The 21,110-nt window shown below is 36.2% G+C and overlaps 1 protein-coding gene across 1 annotated transcript; it reads right to left on the bottom strand.

The window, feature by feature from the left end:
• Positions 1-5,863: 5,863 nt before the first annotated feature.
• Positions 5,864-7,597, bottom strand: LOC110637262 (uncharacterized). Its single transcript, XM_021787295.2, has one exon. It carries the CDS (start codon positions 7,479-7,481, stop codon positions 5,940-5,942), a length of 1,542 nt encoding a protein of 513 aa, XP_021642987.2. The 5' UTR covers positions 7,482-7,597; the 3' UTR covers positions 5,864-5,939.
• Positions 7,598-21,110: the final 13,513 nt, after the last annotated feature.

Genomic DNA, 21,110 nt, shown 5'->3' with positions numbered 1-21,110 from the left:
TGTGGTGCTTTCCTCTTCCTTAGCTTGGAGCTCCTCATCCTTGGCTTTGAGCTCTTCCTCCTTCGCCCGAAGGTCTTCAGCATAACGAGCGAGATCGAAAAACCGACCAGCTCTGGAGTCTTCAAGTTCCCGCTCCACCTTCGCTATCCTCTCCTCATAATGCTTCATCCGATCTTCCATTCCGGCGATGTAGTCATTAGTATAGGAGAGCTGAGCTTGTGCAGCTGAGGCGTCCTGGACCGCCTTAAGGATCTCCTTCCTTAAGGCGTGGGCTTTCTCTCTGATTACGTGCTGATTTGCGATGGCCTCCAAGCCCAAGCTCATTGTCTGAGCTAAGATATCATCGATGCTCTCCTCTGCCAACCTGTTTCGATCTTTTTGGAAGCAGATGGAAGCTCCCATGACTTTGGCCAGGCCAGGATTCCCTCTTGTAGAGCGGTTCCTTTCCAGCGACTGGATCAGGAGTTGAGCGCCCTGGGAAAGTGTCCTAACCGTAGGACCCGAGGCCTCCCCTTCCACATTGGAAGAGATCGAAAGAGTCGGGGGAGGTGGAAGCTCGATTTGCTGAGGAGCAGGAGCGACGACCTTTACCTCAGGGATCGGTTGCTCCTGAGATCGGGGAGGAGAGCTCGGCACCTCTACTAATTCAGGACGAGGGGTCTGAGCATCAGCAACGATGGCCCCCTTCATCGCTTGCACTTTTCGGGAGACCTCCCTCTTTCGCATGTGGCTCTCTTTGGAAGCATCATCGCCCTCCATACCTGCACAGAAAGGAAGTCAGTGAGTTCGCTAATATTCAAAGGCCAGAGATATGGATAGTACCAGGGCCGAGGTCAGAGAGCTGAAGCTTGTGGTCTTCGTCAGTGATATGAAGCTTGTAGTCTTCGTCAGTGATCAGCCGCATCATCCAATACTTTAGTTAGGCCATAATCGCGTCTAAGCACGAGAATTTCTGGGTGGACGCCTGAGACTCTAACTCTTTCACCATGGTGTCTTCATCCTTATTTAAGGTGATCTTCTTCGGGATCGGAGCAACCAAGTGTTGCCAACTTCGTGGGATACCCTTAAAGCCGTTCAGAATCTTGCTCCTCAATATGAAAAAGCGGTCCTTCCAATTCTTCAATGAAGAAGAGAGATTGGTAAAGAGGGAGCAGTTCGACTTAGCCTGAAAGAACTAGAACTTGTCATCCTTCCTTCGGGCAAGCCTATGTAGCTTGACAAAGACTTTAGCCGTGGGTTCCAGTCTCTTAGCTCGTCAGAGGCCCCGGAACGTTATTAGAGTCCGCCAGGAGTTCGGATGCACTTGAGCTACCGAAATGTGGTGGAACTTTAGGACGGCCTTGTAAAATTCATCCAAAGGAAAATAGAGCCCGACCTTCAGCTACTCTTCATATACTATGATGAGATCGATTTCATCAAAGAAGTGATCGGCTTGATGGTCGCCATGGCACTTGATCAGTTCGAAGGAGTCGATCCGCAGGTTACACTCTTAGCTTATAGACTGAAGATCGGTTTCTCTCAGGATCGAAGGCAACTCATCCACTGGCAGGTTTTCTCTTCTGGAAGATGCTCCTTGCCTCGATCTAGCAGCTGGACCAGTAACCGAAACAATGGCCCTGTTGGTTTGACTGCTTGATATAATTACAGCGCCCTCTTCTGAGGTCCACGAAACATGGACGAAAGGCAGGCTCGCAGCTCTCTGACCCTCGGCGCCGCTCATTTTCAAGAAAACAAAAGAAGTTAACCAAAAAAAGAATCAAAATCCTTACTGGAATGTGATCGGTGTCGGAAAAACTTGAAGAAAAGAGAGAATGTTGAGATTGCTAGCAAAGTTCTGAAAATGACATAAGGGAGCAACTGATTTACCCTCCCCCTATTTATACCCGTCTGAGCATTTAATGCTCACGAAGTCCCAAGCGACACATCGGTTAGCGGAATCGGGTCGCTTTCCTGGCACGTCGGGGGAAGGTTCCAGAAACACGATAATAAAATCAAATAAATGAGATCAGTTAGTTAGGGTTATCGGATTAAGCAAACTTTCAAAACCACGGATCGGCTAAACAGTGATTCATTTAGAGATCAGATCGGATATGCATATCAGAGATCGGGAGAATAACTAATGCAATAATAAAATAAAAACCTTCAAATAAAATTTCATTTCATTTCTAAAAGATCGGATTACGTCATTAGGGGAATCTTTAAAGATTAGATTACATCATTTGGGCGATCTCTAAAGATCAGCACTACATCTTACCCAATAAGGGCCTATGTCAAATCCTAGTCTTGTGGCTGAATCAAAAGATATGTTTGATCAGAAAGCCAGCCATAAGTATTGGATAGATGTGCAGCTCAGATAGGGTGACTATGACTCTCATGATGATGAGAGGAGTCATCGTCGATGTCATCGACCAGAACCGAGCTGCAGTCGGGACGCCTGATGTGGTGAGGAGCCAAATGAACTTCAAGAGGCGGTCACCGATATTAAGATTGAAATTAGCAGTTCTCTTACCCAAAATCGGTCCACCCATTTCATCGGTAGACCGATTCGAGATTGGCACGTTCATCACTTTCGATCTTGATCGGTAAATTAGTCCTGTTCCATCACTGTCATTAGATAACATCCTTATGGTTCTCCGATCACTGGGGTCATAAACTTTCAGGCGAAAGGCAAAGAAAACAGTTGGAAAAATGATCAAAAGCAGTCACCATAATCAGAAATATTACCAGAAAAACTAGAATTGGAGAAATGGAGAAACTGAAGGAGGAGAAGTGAAGTGTGGAGGGAATTTCCCTGTTGTCGCATATATATAGGGGCTGGGCATTTATTGCATACAGAAACCGAAGCGAATGCATCGGTAACAGAAGAATTAATGGCATTGACCAATGCAAGTTAGATAAGGAAGAAAGATCTAAAATAGGAGAGATCCGAGAATGAGAAGGGACCTGATACTAGAGAGATCGGAAAAGGAGAGGGTCATAATAGGGAGATCGAAAGAAATAGAGATCGGAAAGCAAGGAGAGATTGAATAGCTTTTAAATAACTCTTTTCATAATCAGAGCCGAGTTAGTTAAAGCGTTGCAGGCATGATCAAATCTTCACCGCACACCTCATTTGCAGAAACGCCTACCTAGCTGACAGACGCTTAAATAGTTATGGCAGTTCTGTACACCTCAGTCTCCACCGTTGATCATACTTGTAAGGACGGACCCGGAGCCCTTGGATCAAAAAGCAGACAACAGGATCGGCGCTTTTTATTCCCAGCCCTCTGATCTATCTTGTAAGGCAAGACCCTGAGCTGTTGGATTAAGAGAAGAAAGGACAGATATGTTGAATGAAATCTCAACCCTCCATTTTGATTCTCTTTAATTCTCAGACATCGGATTGTGTCATTTTGAATCTAAACCCTCCATCTCCCCTGATGAGATCCTGACCCTTCATAAGGAGCACCTGTTCCCTATAAATACCTGCATGCAATACTGTAGAAGGGACGAAAAAATAAGGTGGTGGTGATTATAGTGGAAAGACTCTGAAATTTGATTCGGTCTAGCTACTTACCATTCTGACCTTTCGAAGTGTGGAAAAACTTCAGAAACCAGTTTTCTTAAGTATTTTCATCGAAAGGAGCTCTGAGTCCTGAAACTTCCATTCTCAGTTCCTCTACAATCATTTTCACTCCACCTCATTCCCACCATTCTAGTATCTGACTTTACCTTCCCGGGTTCAACATCGTTTCGACCTATCCTCATTACTCAGGGTAAGCTCAAGTTCTCTCGCCATCAGCTTTCACCTCTACGAAATTTGTGGACACCGGAGTTAGCTCATCTGTCTCCTTAACTTCCCACAGGTAAGTGTTCAGACTGTTATTTTGTCGAATATTCTTGTTTTATTTTCTCTCTTAAAATTTCTTTTATATCCAGTCATACTAAATCTCTAAATAGATTATCTAGGCCAATATTCATTTACTGGGTCTTCTTTTTCTATTCATTCGTAAACTTCATTTATCATCTCTTAGTTTTCATTTCCTTTGAGAATAGACGTTCAAGTCATAGGCAACTTGTAGATACTCAAAAGAATATAAGCAGGGGTGTTTCGACATGAAAACTTTCGATCTAAAAAAATAAAAATAACAAAGGAAGATAGGTGTAGCATGGGTCAGGTAGGTTGGAAACAAGAATGGGTTAAACAAATAATTTGTGAGGTCGGGCTAAAGAACGAGCCCAGGTGATAATATAATAGATCGAGAATCAAGATAAGCTCGGATCCCGAGCGAGCAATTAAAAGAGATCGGATCAAGGAGTTCGGATAGAGCGATCACATGGAAGGTTGGCAAGGAGTTCAGTCTTTCACCCACTATCTAGTTATAAGGTCCCGTAGGCTAGGAAAAGCTTTACACGGATTTTCTGTGTCTTCGGAACTCCATCCCCAAAAAAGAGGGGTCCAAAAGGACTATTTACCTAAATCCTTAGTCCCAGGTTCCTACAAAACGCCATTCTAATAAACATATTAAGAGTTCGGGGGAAAGTTCTTACCCTAACTCAATCTAATTTTTAACGCAACACATTAAGAGATCGGGGGAGAGTTCTTACCCGAGCTCAGCTTAATTTTTAAACGCAATATAATACATTAAGGGATCGGGGGAGAGTTCTTACCCGAGCTCCACTTAATTCTTAGACGCAATATATTAACAAGATCGGAGGAGAGTTCTTATCCGTATTCTCGGCCAAAACCCTATTAAATGGGGAGATCGGAGGAGAGTTCTTATCCAAAATATCCCGCTTAAATTTTTTTAACAGAATACACTAAGAGATCGGGGGAGAGTTCTTACTCGCATTCTCGGCTGAAATCTTAACAAAATATGTGGAGATCGGAGGAGAGTTCTTATCCGAAATCTCCCGCTTAATTTTTTTTTTTTTTAGCAGAATACACTAAGAGATCAGGGGAGAGTTCTTATCCGCATTCTCGACTGAAATCTTAACCAAAATATGAGGAGATCGAAGGAGAGTTCTTATCCGAAATCTCCAGCCTAAATTGTAAACAAAATACACTAAGAGATCGGGGGAAAGTTCTTACACGCATTCTCGGCTGAAATCTTAACAAAATATGAGGAGATCGGAGGAGAGTTCTTATCCGAAATCTTCCATCTAAATTTTAAACAAAATACACTAAGAGATTGGGAGAGAGTCCTTACCCGAATTCTCTTAGTTTAAATCCCAAATTAAAATATCAACACTCCAAATATGCGAATTAACCCCAACAAGAATCCGTTACATAGCATCTAATCACTGAAGGGTTATCTTATGTACTCGTGTTCTTGGGAAACCCTAAATGGTGAAATATCAAATATTCATTTTATCCTTATGAAGGATTAACATCGTCACTCCAACCCCCAAATTACCAATTTTAATTCATAAAGAGCATAATGTTAAATATGCTTACCCTCGTTGAGGGACGAGGTGGGGTGCCTAACACTTTCCCCACCCGTGTACGGACCTCGAACCTAGAATCTCTGTTTTCGAAGTGGTTTCTTTTTAATTTACCTTCACAAATGGTTTTCTTTAATTTTCCTCAAAATTAAAGTAGCGACTCCTCACTTTTCCCACTTCGGTCAGAATTCGTCCAGGCGACCGCAAAAACCCTTGCGACAGATTAATTAATGGAATCACTTCATATTATTAAATCACATTTTGTCCATGATTTTATTATCATAAGTGATTTTATTGTCTTAATTTAATATCTTAGATTAAATTTATCTAAGACTTTCCTTTAATTAAATACATGAGCATAATTTATGGTAAGAAAATCCACATAATACGAAGGTGAGCTCAATATAATTGTGAGAAATGTGCATATGTATCAAAAACATCCGATAATTTCTCACTTTCAATAATAAAAATGAAAAATATGAACAACAAGGGAAAGAGAAAAATGTGTAGCCATATTAAGGATAGGCGCAAAATGTTTGATTCTTAATACAAAGGAACAACCTTTCATAAGCCAATGCCATCTTCCGAGCGGTAAACATGGAAACTGCATATTCTCTGCAAGCCTTTCCTCTCTGTGCCAATCTCTTTGAGCCTTCCATCACCACCATTTCCAATGTTTCAAGCAACGACTCGACGTTTGGTGAAAACATGTAACCAAACTCATCATCCACAACTATGGTTCCTTTGATGCTAGGAAATCTTGATGCCATGACTGGTTTTCCACTCATCATTGCTTCCATGAGAGTAAGATCAAGCCCTTGTGGTCTAAGCGTTGGATTCACAAATATATCAATAGAATTGTAGAATGCCCTTAATTCTGAAGGACTCATAGACCCTAAAACTAGGACTTGTGCCCCTAAATCCTTGTATCTTTGTTGCCATGGTCCAGAACCGGCCACTATTAAATAGACGTTAGGGTACTTTGTTTTGAGCTTGGAAAAGGCTTCATAGAGTAGAGGATGGCCTTTGTCCTTCACCAATCTTCCAGCAACACCAAGAACTAAACTTGCATTTGGTGGGACACCAATTTTAGACCTAAACTCATGGCCTAATCTCACATCTTCTCTAAAATCATCCTCATCTACACCATTCACAATCACATGAACTCTGTTTCTTGGGATTTGGTACACATCTCTCAGCATCTCTCCACAACTATCGCTTATGGCTACATGATGAGCATAGCTCTTGAAGAACCTTATCTCATTAAGAACCTTAAGGACATCTCCTCGCATACTTCTATTGGCCGCCGGCGAAATGGGCTCGTTGGATTTTCTTGTCAAGTCTTGGTAGATATCAGATTGTAAACTCTCAAGGGCAATACCATGCCAAGAAACAGCAAGATTTGGGACATCTCGAGCAAGCCAATGAGGAAGAGCTACACTTTCTGAGTGAACAACATCGAAAGGTTGGCGTTGATTCTCTTCATAGAATTGCTCCCAAGCTTTGTTATATCTCCACTTACCTGGCTCGCCTTCATGGCAGTGAATTTGAGGAGAAGAGAATAGAGGAGAAAGAGATGAGAATAGAGGAGAAAGAGATGAGCTTTCTCCATCTAGAGGAGAGGTGAAGACATGAACCTGATGGCCTCGGCGAGCTAGAGAAGTGTGTAGAGTATAGGCATGACGTTCCATACCACCAGGGGTAGTACCAATAGGCCATTTGCGAGAGAAAACAGCAACTCTGAGCTTGAGAGGAGGCGGTTGATGAATTTCACCGAACAAAAGACGATTCCATGCAAATTCGGCAGCACGTAGATCACCAGACCAAGGCTTGGAATGGGTGGAAACAGAAAGGGTGGTACAGATGGAAGATGGATGAGTGTGAAGGAGAAAGAGAGCAGGAATAGTGAAAAGAACAATGAAGAAAAGAGTAGTGCAAAGACTGAAATGATGAGAAGAGAAATGGGGTTTCTTGGATTTGTTATTGAAGGCCATTCTTGTTGTGTGATTGAGATTAAAATGATTATTGTTTGGCATATTTGAAATGAAAATTTGCATAATTATGATTGAAAAGTAAAGGAAAGTGGGAAGGTGGACATGCACTTAAGCACTTGCATTTTCCTTTGAGTGCGTTTCTCACGCCTGCATTCCACCCAAGGGAAAAAGAAAAAGGAGGACTTCTTCTGCTTGTCACTTTGTTTTGTTCTGTTTTATGGGCAAATTCATATAATAATTTTGCAGAAATTCTTACCTTTACATCATGACCCACCCAAGACACATTATGAATAGTGGAATCAGACACAATTTTTCTTGCTTAAATCTGATCTATTACGAATTCAAGATATAATATATGTGATACTCGCTTATTAAATATATAAGTCTTACATGTTTGTATCTTATATTTATAATAAATCGAATCTAGATAAAAATTTCCTAATGAGAACTCACATGAAGCCCAACATAATTAATACATGTATCAGGTTTAAATAAAAATTTTCTAATATTTATAGTGTGTTTTTAACCAATCAAAATTCTCTTAGTTTCCGATCACTTTTCATCTCATTGATATATTTCCTGATTTTAATAATTTAATACATATTTTACGTAAATAATTATTTAGTAAAATTATTATACACACTAATTAAACATGATGAAATCTATAATTTTCAAAAAAGCGAATATTTTAGAGTACAAAGAAAGGGAAAAGGATTGAAAATTCAAAGTTCATTTCCTTTCTCATTCATATTTTGCATTCCTTGACTATTTTGTGTTTCTATTCCTTGAACCAAATTACTTTTATCAATTAACAAGTCAAATTCAACTAAGTTAGGCATAGAGGCAATACCAATTAATTAATACGACTAAAAGTCAACTTTTAAATATAAATTTCTCTTTTTTAAACTCGGTGTATTAAAAATATAAAAATTCTTTTCTAAATATATACTCTTTTCGTTTCACAAAAATAGGTTTACTTTTCTTTTTTATCTGTTTCAAATTATTTCCTTTTTGAAATATTGATTTATTTATTAATTCACTAATGTGTCCCTATTTAATATGCATTGAAAAAGTAAAATTTATTAGTTTTAAGAATAATTAAATAATATAAATTTTTAATTTTAATGAAGTAATATAAATAGAGGGTATATTAAAAAAAGACTCAAAAAATTTATTACTTTAACTATATTAACTATACTTTTTTTTAATTCATGTGAAAAAAGAAGATAGGAATACTTAGGTTGAGTTGAAGAATAGATGCATTAATTCCCCAATTGAATTTTGACTATAAGCAAAGCCATCCCATTGAAATAAGGCTGGTTTTTGGGTGATTTGTGATGAAAGCATGGATTTTTGGACTGTTTAGAGCTCTTTAAGGCACTTGCAAGTGATATTTGCTTGGTGTCAAAGCACTTTTGATTAGCGCCTTAACCTTTGCTTTCTTTTCCAGCTTCAATGTGCACTATAGCCTTCTTCTTGCCTGTCATCTGTTCTTCACATGGACGGCCTTATCTTTCAAGTAATAGAAACGGCAATTTTGGTAACTGAATATAGAGAGAGAGAGAGAGAGAGAGAGAGAGAGAGAGAGAGAGAGAGAGAGATTGCAAATTACACATAATTAGTTGCCAAATTTAGGGCTAAAGTGTGGAGAAAAAGGGATAGTTAGGAGTTGACCAAGAACCATCAAAACCCCCTTTCACTCCTCCATTTTTAAGAGTACAATATTTTTTGGTAAAATGTTCAATTTAGTCCCTATACTTATTCAAAAAGTTCAATTTAGTTTATTTTTAACTTTTTATCTAAATTAACTCAAAATTTTCAATTTAAACTTAATTTAACAAAAAAAAAATTAAATTTATAAGCTAAATTTGTTGATTTCTTGATTTAAATAAAAAATTAAGAATTTTAATTTATTAATTTTAGGATTAAAATTTTTGATTTCTTAATTTAAACCCAAAAATTAAAAAATTAAGAATCTTGATTTCTTAATTTTTCTTTATTTTTGAATTAAATTGAGTTTAAATTGAAACTTTTAAATTAAATTAGACAAAAAGTTAAAATTTGACTAAGTTGAACTTTCCCGATTAGTACAGGAGTGTAATTGAGTTTTAAACCATACATTTTTCTAATTTCAAATATGGACTCTCCCACCAAGCAATAATATATTTGCTTCAAACCCAATATGTTCCCAAAAATTAAAGCAAATAAAAAATTTAAATTTTCCTTCACTTTTCTTAGCAACCAAACATCAAGACCATTTAGAAAAATAAATCAATCAACCATTTGAAAAATGCAAGGCTGCCAGACAGGTAAAGTGATTTGATTAAAGAAACTACATGGCTCACCATGTGATATTAGATTAATAAAATAAGGATCAACTTGGGCAAGTACTCATTAAAAGGGAAAAAAAATACAAATCCTGTAAAATTAACTTCTTTTTTTTTTATAAAAATTAAAAAGTATTTTATTATTAAAAATAAAGTAAAAATTAATAAATTATATTTTTATATAAATAAAACTAATCACTCATATAAAATTACAAAAAATTAATAAGTATTGAAAATAAAAGAGTTTAATTGGACTCAAAATTTTTATAGGGGCTCAATTAAACCTTGGCCTTTATTTTAAGGGCTTACAATAGCCTTTTCCCTAAATGCCTGTGCTTTTACACGTGAATTTATTAATTTTTTATTTTTAATATTTAAATTGTTAATATATTTATATTTATAATTAATATTAATTAATTATAATATAATAAATATAAATTTAATATTATACAAATTATTAAAAAACATATCTCTAAAATGCATTAAAAATATATAAAATATTAAAAGAAATAATTATTAGTATAAGTTTATAGTAATATCTCAAATAATTAAAAAAATTATAAATAAAAAACAAAATAAAACATAAAAAATATACTTTCATTTAAAAAATTACAATCAATTCATTTTAAATATAATATTATCAATTAATACATTTTATTGTTTTCTAATTTATAATATTTAAAGTTAATTGTAAAAATTTTAAGAGTTGAATATGTAATTAAATAATATTTTTATAGCGCAATAATATGAGATTATTTAAATAACATTAAATAAATTATACATTAATTATATGTAAGAGATACTTAAGGAGATAATATTGTAATAATGATATAAAATTTGAAATGATAATAATGATAGAAAGTTGATATTTATTATTTAATCAATATGAAATAAATTACAATAATTTAAAAATAATTAAAAATAAAAAAGATATTTTATTAATTAAAAATAAAATAAAAAAATAAGTATAAATTAAAATATATTATTTTTCCATAAATAAATCAAAATTTATAAAAAAAAATTAAAAAATTTTTTAATAATTTATTTAATCATAAAAGTTTTAATTTTTTAAAAATTAATTTTTAAAGAAAATAATAATTTAAATAATAAAAAATTAAAAAAAATAGTGTCAATAATAAGAATGATAATTAAAAGAAAAATATAAAAAAAAATCAAATAATTAGTATAAAAGAGAGTTATACACTCATTCTTTAACATGTGGCTAATAATATTTATCACAACCCGAATTCTGGGCCAGACTGGCACCAGGACTTGGGTCAACATAAGGCCTCAAAAACCTATAGTAAGCCTAACTATTCTTAACCCAACCATAGGGCCCATCACTGTAGTCTAATTTCGAGAAAATAAATAGATAGAGTCTGACCATAAATTGGATTATCCAACGGAGAGTTTTTAGCTCACCTGACCTATAATCACAATATATTAATATTTGAGGAGCTCAACTCACCCTCACAATTCTCAAATAAACATATATAATCTAATGAGAGCTCAGCTCCCTAATCCAAGCAAATACTCATTCCATACATACCAACATAACTATATAACATGTTTATAACTTCAAAGAAATAAATTATTACAGTCCAAAATCAAAATTTAAAAACTACTAGCACATACGGAGTTCTAAATTAGAAAATAAGGAAATAAAATCACAATAAAACTTTTGCTAGTAAACCAAGCATGTTAATCTCAAAGAGCCCTCTTGTCACCTGGGAAAAATAGTTGAACAGGAGTGAGTGTTCGAGTCATAAAGTAAAATATTAATTTTAAATATAATTTATATAACTATCTAAGGCTAATGCATCTCTAAATATAAAATGCAACATACACATATTTTCAAACAAATCAAATAATATTCACGTAAAAGATAATTTAGAGCACTCATACACCCGTGTATCACATCAATCATATATCTATATATATGGAAGCTGATCCCTCATATAGCTCTCTTAATTCCAACCTCCGACAGTAAGATCAACTCGAGTCGGACTTTCGCTTAATAATCCAAATGCAGGGGCCAGCGAGATCAACTCATGCCGTGCCTCACTCTGACTTATTCACAAAAAGGATTGGGTCCCAACGAGTCAAGCTCCAGCCGCGTCTATTCGTCTTATCCACATCCATATACACACCACACGCACGACGACACACGTACACAACTTCAAATCACCTTAAGGTGACATCCACAACAATATCATCAAATAAATATGCAATATAAGGCGTGCCTAATAATTAACTATATACATATATTTATAAGTGAATGCATTAGGCATGCCTTGAATGTATAATAATATTGAAATTATAAATAAAATCAATATCTACTCACAGATCAATCAGTAATTATTGTGGTGGTTGGGCGGAGGAAGAAGGCTGACCCTAATCACCTAAACAATTATATTATGAATTTATTAGCATTAACACAAAACCAGGATTTATAGAGTCAAAAGACACCATAATTTATGCCGAAAATCCAACCGAGTTTTCTTTGTACCTAGGACCTACTAACTTGCAAAGTAGCTCAAACAACACTTCTATCACCAAAAGCCCCAAGCCCACATCTCAATAACATCACACAACCCCTTCTGGGCCTGCCAAACCAAACAAATCTCAAGTAATTACATAATTTAGTTATAAAGCTTAAAACTAACATTTTGCAAAAACTAGCTAAACTAATTTCAAAATTTCTACAAACATGCTCCGTAGTCCTTAACGATGCTATTAAGCTATTGCAAAAGGAATTATAATTTTCTAGCTATCCACAAATATTTTATGAATTTTTATCATAAACCCGACATTAGGTAAATAAAGCAACTTGGAGTTTGGGTTTACCTTCGCTAATTCTGACACTTGGAACGCGTCCAGGGCATCTGGAAATGATGAGATGGACTGTAATATTGACTCACTTTTAAAGTGGATCTGGCAGCATACTTGTCCAGCTCGAAAATGTAGACTCGAGCACCAGTAGAATTTCCACGAATCGAGAACACCTGCGCGAAGCCCACAACACTAAATTTTGGGCTTATTTAATTAAATAAACTCATTAAATGCCCAAAAAAATATTGCAAAGTTTCTGAGACCCATCGAAATTTTAGCGTCAGAAAAATTTGAAATTTATATCGTTACGAAGCTCTCGTCGAGTGGAGCGTAGTGGTGGTTTCAGAATTCCCATAGGGTTCCTGGTTTGGGAGAAATCTAGCCCAAAAGTCAAAATAGGTTAAAATTTCTTTGGCTTGATTTGGACAAACTGCTTGATGAAAATTTGTGTTCTAGGTATCTTTGGAAAGCTCATGCAGAGTAGAACACGTTTGGGACTGGACCCGGTCTAATTGGTAGTCGAATTGATCAAAACCAAGCCGGGAAGACGAAGAGGCATGCGCACGAAAGGAAGAGTTTGGGTGCATTTTTCCGACGATCTGGAGGGCGACCAGCGGAGGAGAGGGAGGCTGGGGAGGCGCCAACGTGTGGGGGAGGGAGGGGAATGGCTAGCCGATGGTGGGGAGGGGAGAGGAGAGAGAAAAAAGAAGAGAGAGGGACGGAAAGTGAGACGCACGGGAGGGAGGGGAGAAGGGAAAAAGAGGATCAATCCGATTCGATCCGAAATTTAATTTTTACTCTGCTCTGAAATCCAAAACGAGGCCTGAAAATTTTGAAAAAATTACAGAAAATTTAAAAAAATTTATGTAGTCCAAATATATTTTAAATTTGCCACGTAGTCTTTAAATTAAATTTTAAATTTGATAAAATTTATTGTCTCAAGAAATTAAACCAAATTTTAAAAATCCAAAAAATATATAATAAAATAAAATATTATATTTTACACATAAAATAATTATTTAAAAATTTGGAGTGTTACATTCTTTTCGTCTTATAGAAAATTTGCCCTCAAATTTTATACAAGAAAAAGTAAGATACGGAACTACATATTAAACAAATATGGGTACTTGTTGTGCATATCCTACTCTGATTTCCAAGTGCATTCCTTTACTGATTGGCTCTTTCATAAAACTTTAACCATAGGAATCTGCTTTGACCGAACCTATTTCATTTGATAGTCCACTATGGCTACAGGTTACTCCTCGAAGGTCAAGTCCTCATTTAGCTCCATTGTATCTGGTTGCAGCGCATGAGAAGGGTCAGGAACGTACTTCCTAAGCATGCTAGGTGGACATGAGAAATGCTTGGTGGTAACTCCAACCGGTAGGCTACTACTCCCACTCTGTCTATGATCTCGAAAGGTCCTATATAACGGGATGCCAACTTTCATTTCTTTCCAAATTTCATAACTTCTTTTATGGGAGAAATCTTCAAGAGTACATAGTCACCCACCGCAAACTCTATATCCTTCCGTCTAGGATCTGCATAGCTATTCTGCCTACTAAAGGCTATCTTTAAACGTTGCCTGATCAAAGAAACCATCTCTGACATATGCTGCACCAAATCCAAGTCATGTCCTTTTGCCTCTCTAGCTCCTATCCAATACAAAGGGGACCTATGAAGGAGCGGAAGCATGAAAAACATAAGTTTAAATCATTGAATTCAAAAATTTTTCTTCTAGGGTTACATGCATCATGCAAGATTCATTTTTATCTATTTGATTTCAATGATAAACAACATATTAAAACGCTTTTAATATGATTTTGGATCTACATTTGCCATTTAAGATTTTAGAATTAATAGATTAATTTATTAGAACCCTAGATTAGATCAAGAATAAGTGTACTAACCTTTTTTGATGCACTGCAATGTGTTTGGCACCTTTGGGATGCGCCTAGGACATTAGATGTTGTCCCTTTAGCTTGTCCACACCAAGATCACCAATGGTAGCCCCTTGAACAGCTTCTCAAGCCTTTCCAATCAATTAGAAATTCAGGTTTTGCCTTTTGAGAGATTACAGATGTATACAGGACACTAGAAACGATTTCTAGCAATTTTAATTCAAGAGAATGTTGGCAATTCTCTTTGAATTGATGAGAGATGAAGAAGAAGAGAGGGAGAGGCTCATTTGGGTGGCGGCACCAAAGAAGAACAGCAGCCTTATTATTTTACTCTTTCATAACAATATATTATATAGCTAGGTCACCACTTAAAACCCTTGCCACATGTCTCCTTTTGATTGGCTCTAAGTTTAATTGACCCAATCACATTGTGCCAAGTGTCAAACCTAGATTTAATCTTGACTTTGATCATCTTACATGATTAAAAGACAAATGGCAAGCTTATGTGTAATGCCATGTGTCACTATCTCATGGTGCCACATGTCACCCTGTGAAATGACCAAAATACCCCTGTGTCTTAATTTTGAGTTCTCAACCCAAAATAATTATTTCTCTTCTTCTAATCAATTTATATCAAATATAAATTAATTAATTAATCTCTATTAATTAATTTCTCATAATTAAATTCATATTTAAACACTTTAAATATAAATTTAACTTATACTATACATCCATTAACCTAGATTTGGTTTCAAGCCATGCTAGGGACTTTGCAATCTAATTGCAAACCAAACCTATTTAATTAATCAATTAAACTCTCTAATTAATTAATTAAATCATATTTAATTTGGTGATTACTTGTGTATGTATGTGACTTACTAGGCTCATCACTAATTGACAATGAGACATGATATCAACTCTTAATATCATCAAAACTCTTTCTTACCATAAATGATTTCTCTAAATCATTTTATGCACCTCATAGACCATGGTTAACATCTAGTATAGCATGCCATGGCCACCCAATCAGTAATAAGGTTTTCCTTAAATGAACATATAATCATATGTTACCATGCACTAGAATCTCTCTGTTACAAAATCTCAATTCGAGCTGGAGTCATGGTTTATGTCAAACTCCATTTGCTATGAATATTATGTTCTCTTTTAATTCCAGTTCTTGATTAAAAAGATTTTCTCATCAGAAACTCTTTTCTGATTAAATCTATCTGTCCTGGCTAGGAACTTGAAACATTAAGAACAATTAAATGAACATAGGATTTTATCCCTATTTACTTAGGGTAACAGATTCCATCTTGATCAACACCTACCTCCATATATAACTAGTAGAAGCCAACACATGCCTATATACCCATACACAGTACAAGTATGAAAGCAGTATCAAACTCAAACCACCTATATACAAGATAACTGTGCTATCTCAGGTCTAAAGATTATATGCACTAATATGATTTATGACAATGCATTGACAAGAGTAAACTCCATGTGCTTGTCATAAATGTCACTGGTTCGGCCTACTTATCATGCATAAGTGCCTATCATGTTTGTTATATGGCATGAGACTCACCATTCCATCTTATTTATATCTCATATAAATACATTGGGAACAAACATAAATACAATCTTTCTGGATAAGTCATGTCCTGTATGAAGTATCCTCGATTGTGAACCAATTTATAATACTTTGTGCTAGAAATACTGTCACTCATATTCTTAACAACTTAAGAGTAGAATTTCTAACAAAATATCAATGGACCTTTTCTATTACACATAAATATATTATGTAAACAGAAGAGTGAAAATGCCTTTTATTAATAAAACATGTACAAGATACATACTAAATGATATGCTCTAGGGCATACTACAAACAACCTACACTTCCTGCCATATAGTGCTTCATAATGTGCCATTCTAATACTGGAATGATAGTTATTATTGTAGGCAAACTCCACTAATGGCAGCTGATCATCCCACTGATCTCAAAGAGCCCTCCTGTCACCTGGAAAAAATAGTTGAATAGGAGTGAGCATTCGACTAATAGAGTAAGTTATTGATTTTAAATATAATTTCTATAACTATTTAAGGCTAATGCATCTCTAAATATGAAATACAACATACACATATATTTTCAAACAAATCAAACAATATTCTCATAAAAGATAATCTAGAGCACTCACACACCCATGTGTCACATCAATTATATATATATATATATATATAGGAGCTGATCCTCTATACAGCTCTCTTAATTCCAACTTTTGCCAGTGAGATCAACTCGAGCCAGAATTTCATTTAATAATCCAAATGCAGGGGTTAGCGAGATCAACTCAAGCCATGCCTCACCCCTACTTATCCACAAAAGGATCAGGTCTCAGCAAGTCAAGCTCCAACCGTGTCTACCCATCCTACCCATATCCATATACACACCACACGCACGCCAACACACACGCACAGCTCCAAATCAGCTTCAGGTGACATCCACAACAATATCATCAAATAAATATGCAACACAAGGCATGCCTAATAATTAAATATATACATATATTTATAAGTGAATGCATGGGTATGCCTTGAATATATAATAATATTAAAATTATAAATAAAATCAATATCTACTCACAGATCAATTAGTAATTATTGTGGTGGCTGGACGGAGGAAAAAAACTAATCCTAATCACATAAACAATTATATTATGAATTTATTAGCATTAACATGAAACCAGGATTTAAAGAGTTAAAAGACACCCTAATTTATGCGAAAAATTCGGCAGAGTTTTTTCTGTATCTAGGGCCTACCCAATCTGCAAAGTAGCTCAAACAACACTTCTATAACTAAAGGCCTCAAGCCTATATCTCAACAACATCACACAGCCCCTTCTGGGCCCATCAAACCAGACAAATCTCAAGTAACTACACAATTCAGTTATAAAGCTTAAAAATAACATTTTGCAAAAACTAGCTAAACTAACTTCAAAATTTCTCTAAACGTGCCCTCAGTCCTAAACGATACTATTAAGCTATTGTAAAAGGAATTATAATTTTCTAGCTATCCTCGAATATTTTATGAATTTTTATCCTAAACTTGACATTAAGTAAATAAAGCAACTTGGAGTTCAAGTTTACCTTCGCCAATTCTGATGCTTGGAACGTGTCCAGGGTATCTGAAAATGGTAGGATGGACTATAATATTAACCCATTTCCGAAGTGGGTTCGACAGCTCGCCTGTCCGGCCCAAAAATGCAGACCCAGGTACCCGTGGAATTTCTATGAATTAAGAATACCTACGCGAAGCCCACAATATCAGGAGTTAGATTATAATTTTTATTAAATTAAATAACTCATTAAAAGCCAAAAAAAATACTATAAAGTTCGTGGGACCTGCCAAAATTTCAGTGTCGAAAAAATTTAAAATTTATATCATTGTGAAGCTCTTGCCGAGAGAAGCGTACTGGTAGTCTCAGAATTCCCGTGGGATTCCCGGTTTGGGAGAAATCTAGGCCAAAAATTGAAATGGGCTAAAACTTTTTGAACTTGATTCGGACAAGCCGCTTGACGAAAATTTATATTCTAGGTGTCTTTGGAAAGCTATCGAAGAGTAGAACATGTTTATGTCCGATTGGTGGCCAAATCAATCGAAATAAGGCCCACGCAAATGGAGGAGTTTGGGTGAGTTTTTCTGGCGATCTAGAGGGCGGTCAGCGATGAGGAGGGTGGCTGGGGAGGCGTCAGCGTGTGGGGAAGGTACGGAAAATGCGGGTAGGCAGTGGGAAGGGGAGAGGAGAGAGAAAAAAAAAAGAGAGAGGGAGGGAAAGTGAAACGTGTGGGAGGGAGGGGAAAAGGGCAAAAGAAGATCAATGCGACTCAGTTCGGTTTAATTCGGCCAATTCGATTTAAGGTATTTGAAATTTAATTTTTACTCTATCTTAAGATCTAAAATGAGGCCTCAAATTCCAAAAAACAATTACAAAAAATTCAAAAAAATTTTTGAAAGTCCAAATATATTTGTAAATTTACCATGTTGTATTTAAATTAATTTTTAAAATTTAATAAAATTTATTATCTCAAGAAAATCAAACCCGATTTTAAAAATTCAGAAAATTTCAATTTAATTTTCATAATATATAATAAAATAAAATATTATAATTTACACATAAAATAATTATTTAAAAATTTAGGGTGTTATATTCTTTTCCACTTACAGAAAATTCATCCTTAAATTTTACACAAGGCAAGTAAGATACAGAACTACATAATAAACAAACACGGGTACTTGCTGCGCATATCCCACTCTGATTTCCAGTGCATTTCTCTACTGATTAGCTCCTTCACAGAACTTTAACCATAGGGATCTGCTTTGACCAAAGCTGTCTTATCTGATAGTCCACTATAGATACAGGCTGCTCCTCGAAGGTCAAGTCCTCATTTGGCTTTACTGTATCTGGTTGCAGCACATAAGAAGAGTCAGGAACATACTTCCTAAGCATGGAGATGTAGAATACTGGACATGAGAAAGGCTTGGTGGTAACTCCAACCGGTAGGCTATTGCTCTCACTCTGTCTGTGATCTCGAAAGGTCCTATGTAACGGGATGCCAACTTGTCTTTCTTTCCAAATCTTATAACTTCTTTCAAAGGAGAAACCTTCAAGAACACATAGTCACTCACCACAAACTCTATATCCTTCCGCCTAGGATCTGCATATCTTTTCTGCCTACTAAAGGCTGTTTTTAAACATTCTCTGATCAAAGGAACCATCTCTGACGTATGCTGCACCAAATCCAAGTCATGTACTCTCGCCTCTCCAACTTCTGTCCAATATAGAGAGAACCTACACTTCCTACCATATAGTGTCTCATAAGGTGCCATTCAATACTGGAATGATAGCTGTTATTGTAGGCAAACTCCACTAATGGCAACTGATCATCCCATTAACCTCCAAAATCCATGACACATATGCGAAGCATGTCTTTCAATGTCTGAATGATTCTTTCAGACTGCCCGTCTGTCTGAGAGTAAAAGGTTGTACTAAAGTTCAACTATGTGTTAAGTGCCTCCTGCAGTTTCCTCCAAAACTTAGAAGTGAACTACGGCTTTCTGTAAGATATTATGAAAATAGGAACTCCATGTAATCTATCTCACGGATGTACTTAGAAAACTCCATACCTCACTGACTGTGGTAGGCCTAATCCAATCAATTACTGCTTCAATTTTCTTGGGATCCACCTGAATACCTTCACTAGAGACCACATGTCCCAAGAGTGGGATACTCTCTAGCTAGAACTCACACTTTAAAAATTTGGCATACAGCTGATACTTCCTTAAAGTCTGCAACACCATCCTTAGGTGTTAAACATGTTCCTCCTTGATCTGAGAATACACCAAAATGTCATCTATGAACACAATGATAAAGCAATTCAGGAATGGCTTAAACACCCTATTCATTAAATCTATGAAGGCCGCTGGTATATTAGTGAGTCCAAAAGACATTACTAGGAACTCATAATGGCTATATCTCATCCTAAATGTTGTTTTTGGCACATCCTCACTTCTAATCCTTAGCTAGTGATAGCCTGACCATAGGTTTATTTTTGAAAAGTATTCGGCCCCTTGCAGCTAATCAAACAAATCATCAATTCAAGGGAGCAGATATTTATTCTTAACTGTCAATTTATTCAGCTATCTGTAATCAATACACAGCCTTAAGGATCCATCCTACTTTCTCACAAATAAAACAGGAGCACCCCAAGGTGAGGTACTTGGCCGAATGAATCCCTTATCGAGAAGCTCTTGTAGTTGCTCCTTCAGTTTCTTTAGCTCTGTTTGTGCCATTCTGTAGGGTGGCACAGATATGGGATTCGTACCCGGCACAATATCTATACAGAACTTTATCTCCCTATTCGTCAGCAATCTTGGAAGCTCCTCAAGAAATACATCCACAAATTTCTTGACAACAGGTACATTCCCCACATCAGTACCTTCAACAGATGTGTACCTCACAAGTGTCAAATACCCCTGACATCCATGCCTCAATATCTTTCTGGCACTAATGGTTGACACTAGGTTGTACAGAGCCACACTTCTGTCACCATCAAAACTAAATTCTTCTACTATCAGAATATGAAAGTACACCTTTTTATTTCTACAATCTAGGGTGGCATAATGAGTTGACAGCCAATCCATACTCAAGATCACATCAAAATCCATCACCGGTAAAGGAACCAAATCTGCCGATAGGATCTTTTCATCAACTATCATTGGACAACCTAGAAAAACCATATACACATCTATATTGTCACTACGAGGGGTAGCTGTGGACAAAGGACACTCTAAAGCAGTAGGATTTCTACCCAACCTCAGAGCAAACACAGGGGAAATAAATGAGAATGTAACACCCAGATCTATTAAAACAAAAGCCTCAAGAGAACAAACTGGGAGAATACCTACTACCACAGTGCTCGAAGCTTGAGCATCCTAGTGTGTCAAGGTGAAAACCTAAGCCTGTCTCTACCTTGAGATACTAAACTGATATTAATTCCTACCACCCGATCTACCTCCCAAGCTGCGTCCTCCTTGACCAAGGCCCTGTTGGCCATTAAACTGGCTGCCTGCCATGCTG

This window comes from Hevea brasiliensis, chromosome 18 (assembly GCF_030052815.1).
Source record: "Hevea brasiliensis isolate MT/VB/25A 57/8 chromosome 18, ASM3005281v1, whole genome shotgun sequence".
NCBI lineage: Eukaryota > Viridiplantae > Streptophyta > Magnoliopsida > Malpighiales > Euphorbiaceae > Hevea > Hevea brasiliensis.
This window is presented reverse-complemented; position numbering and strand designations above follow the sequence as displayed.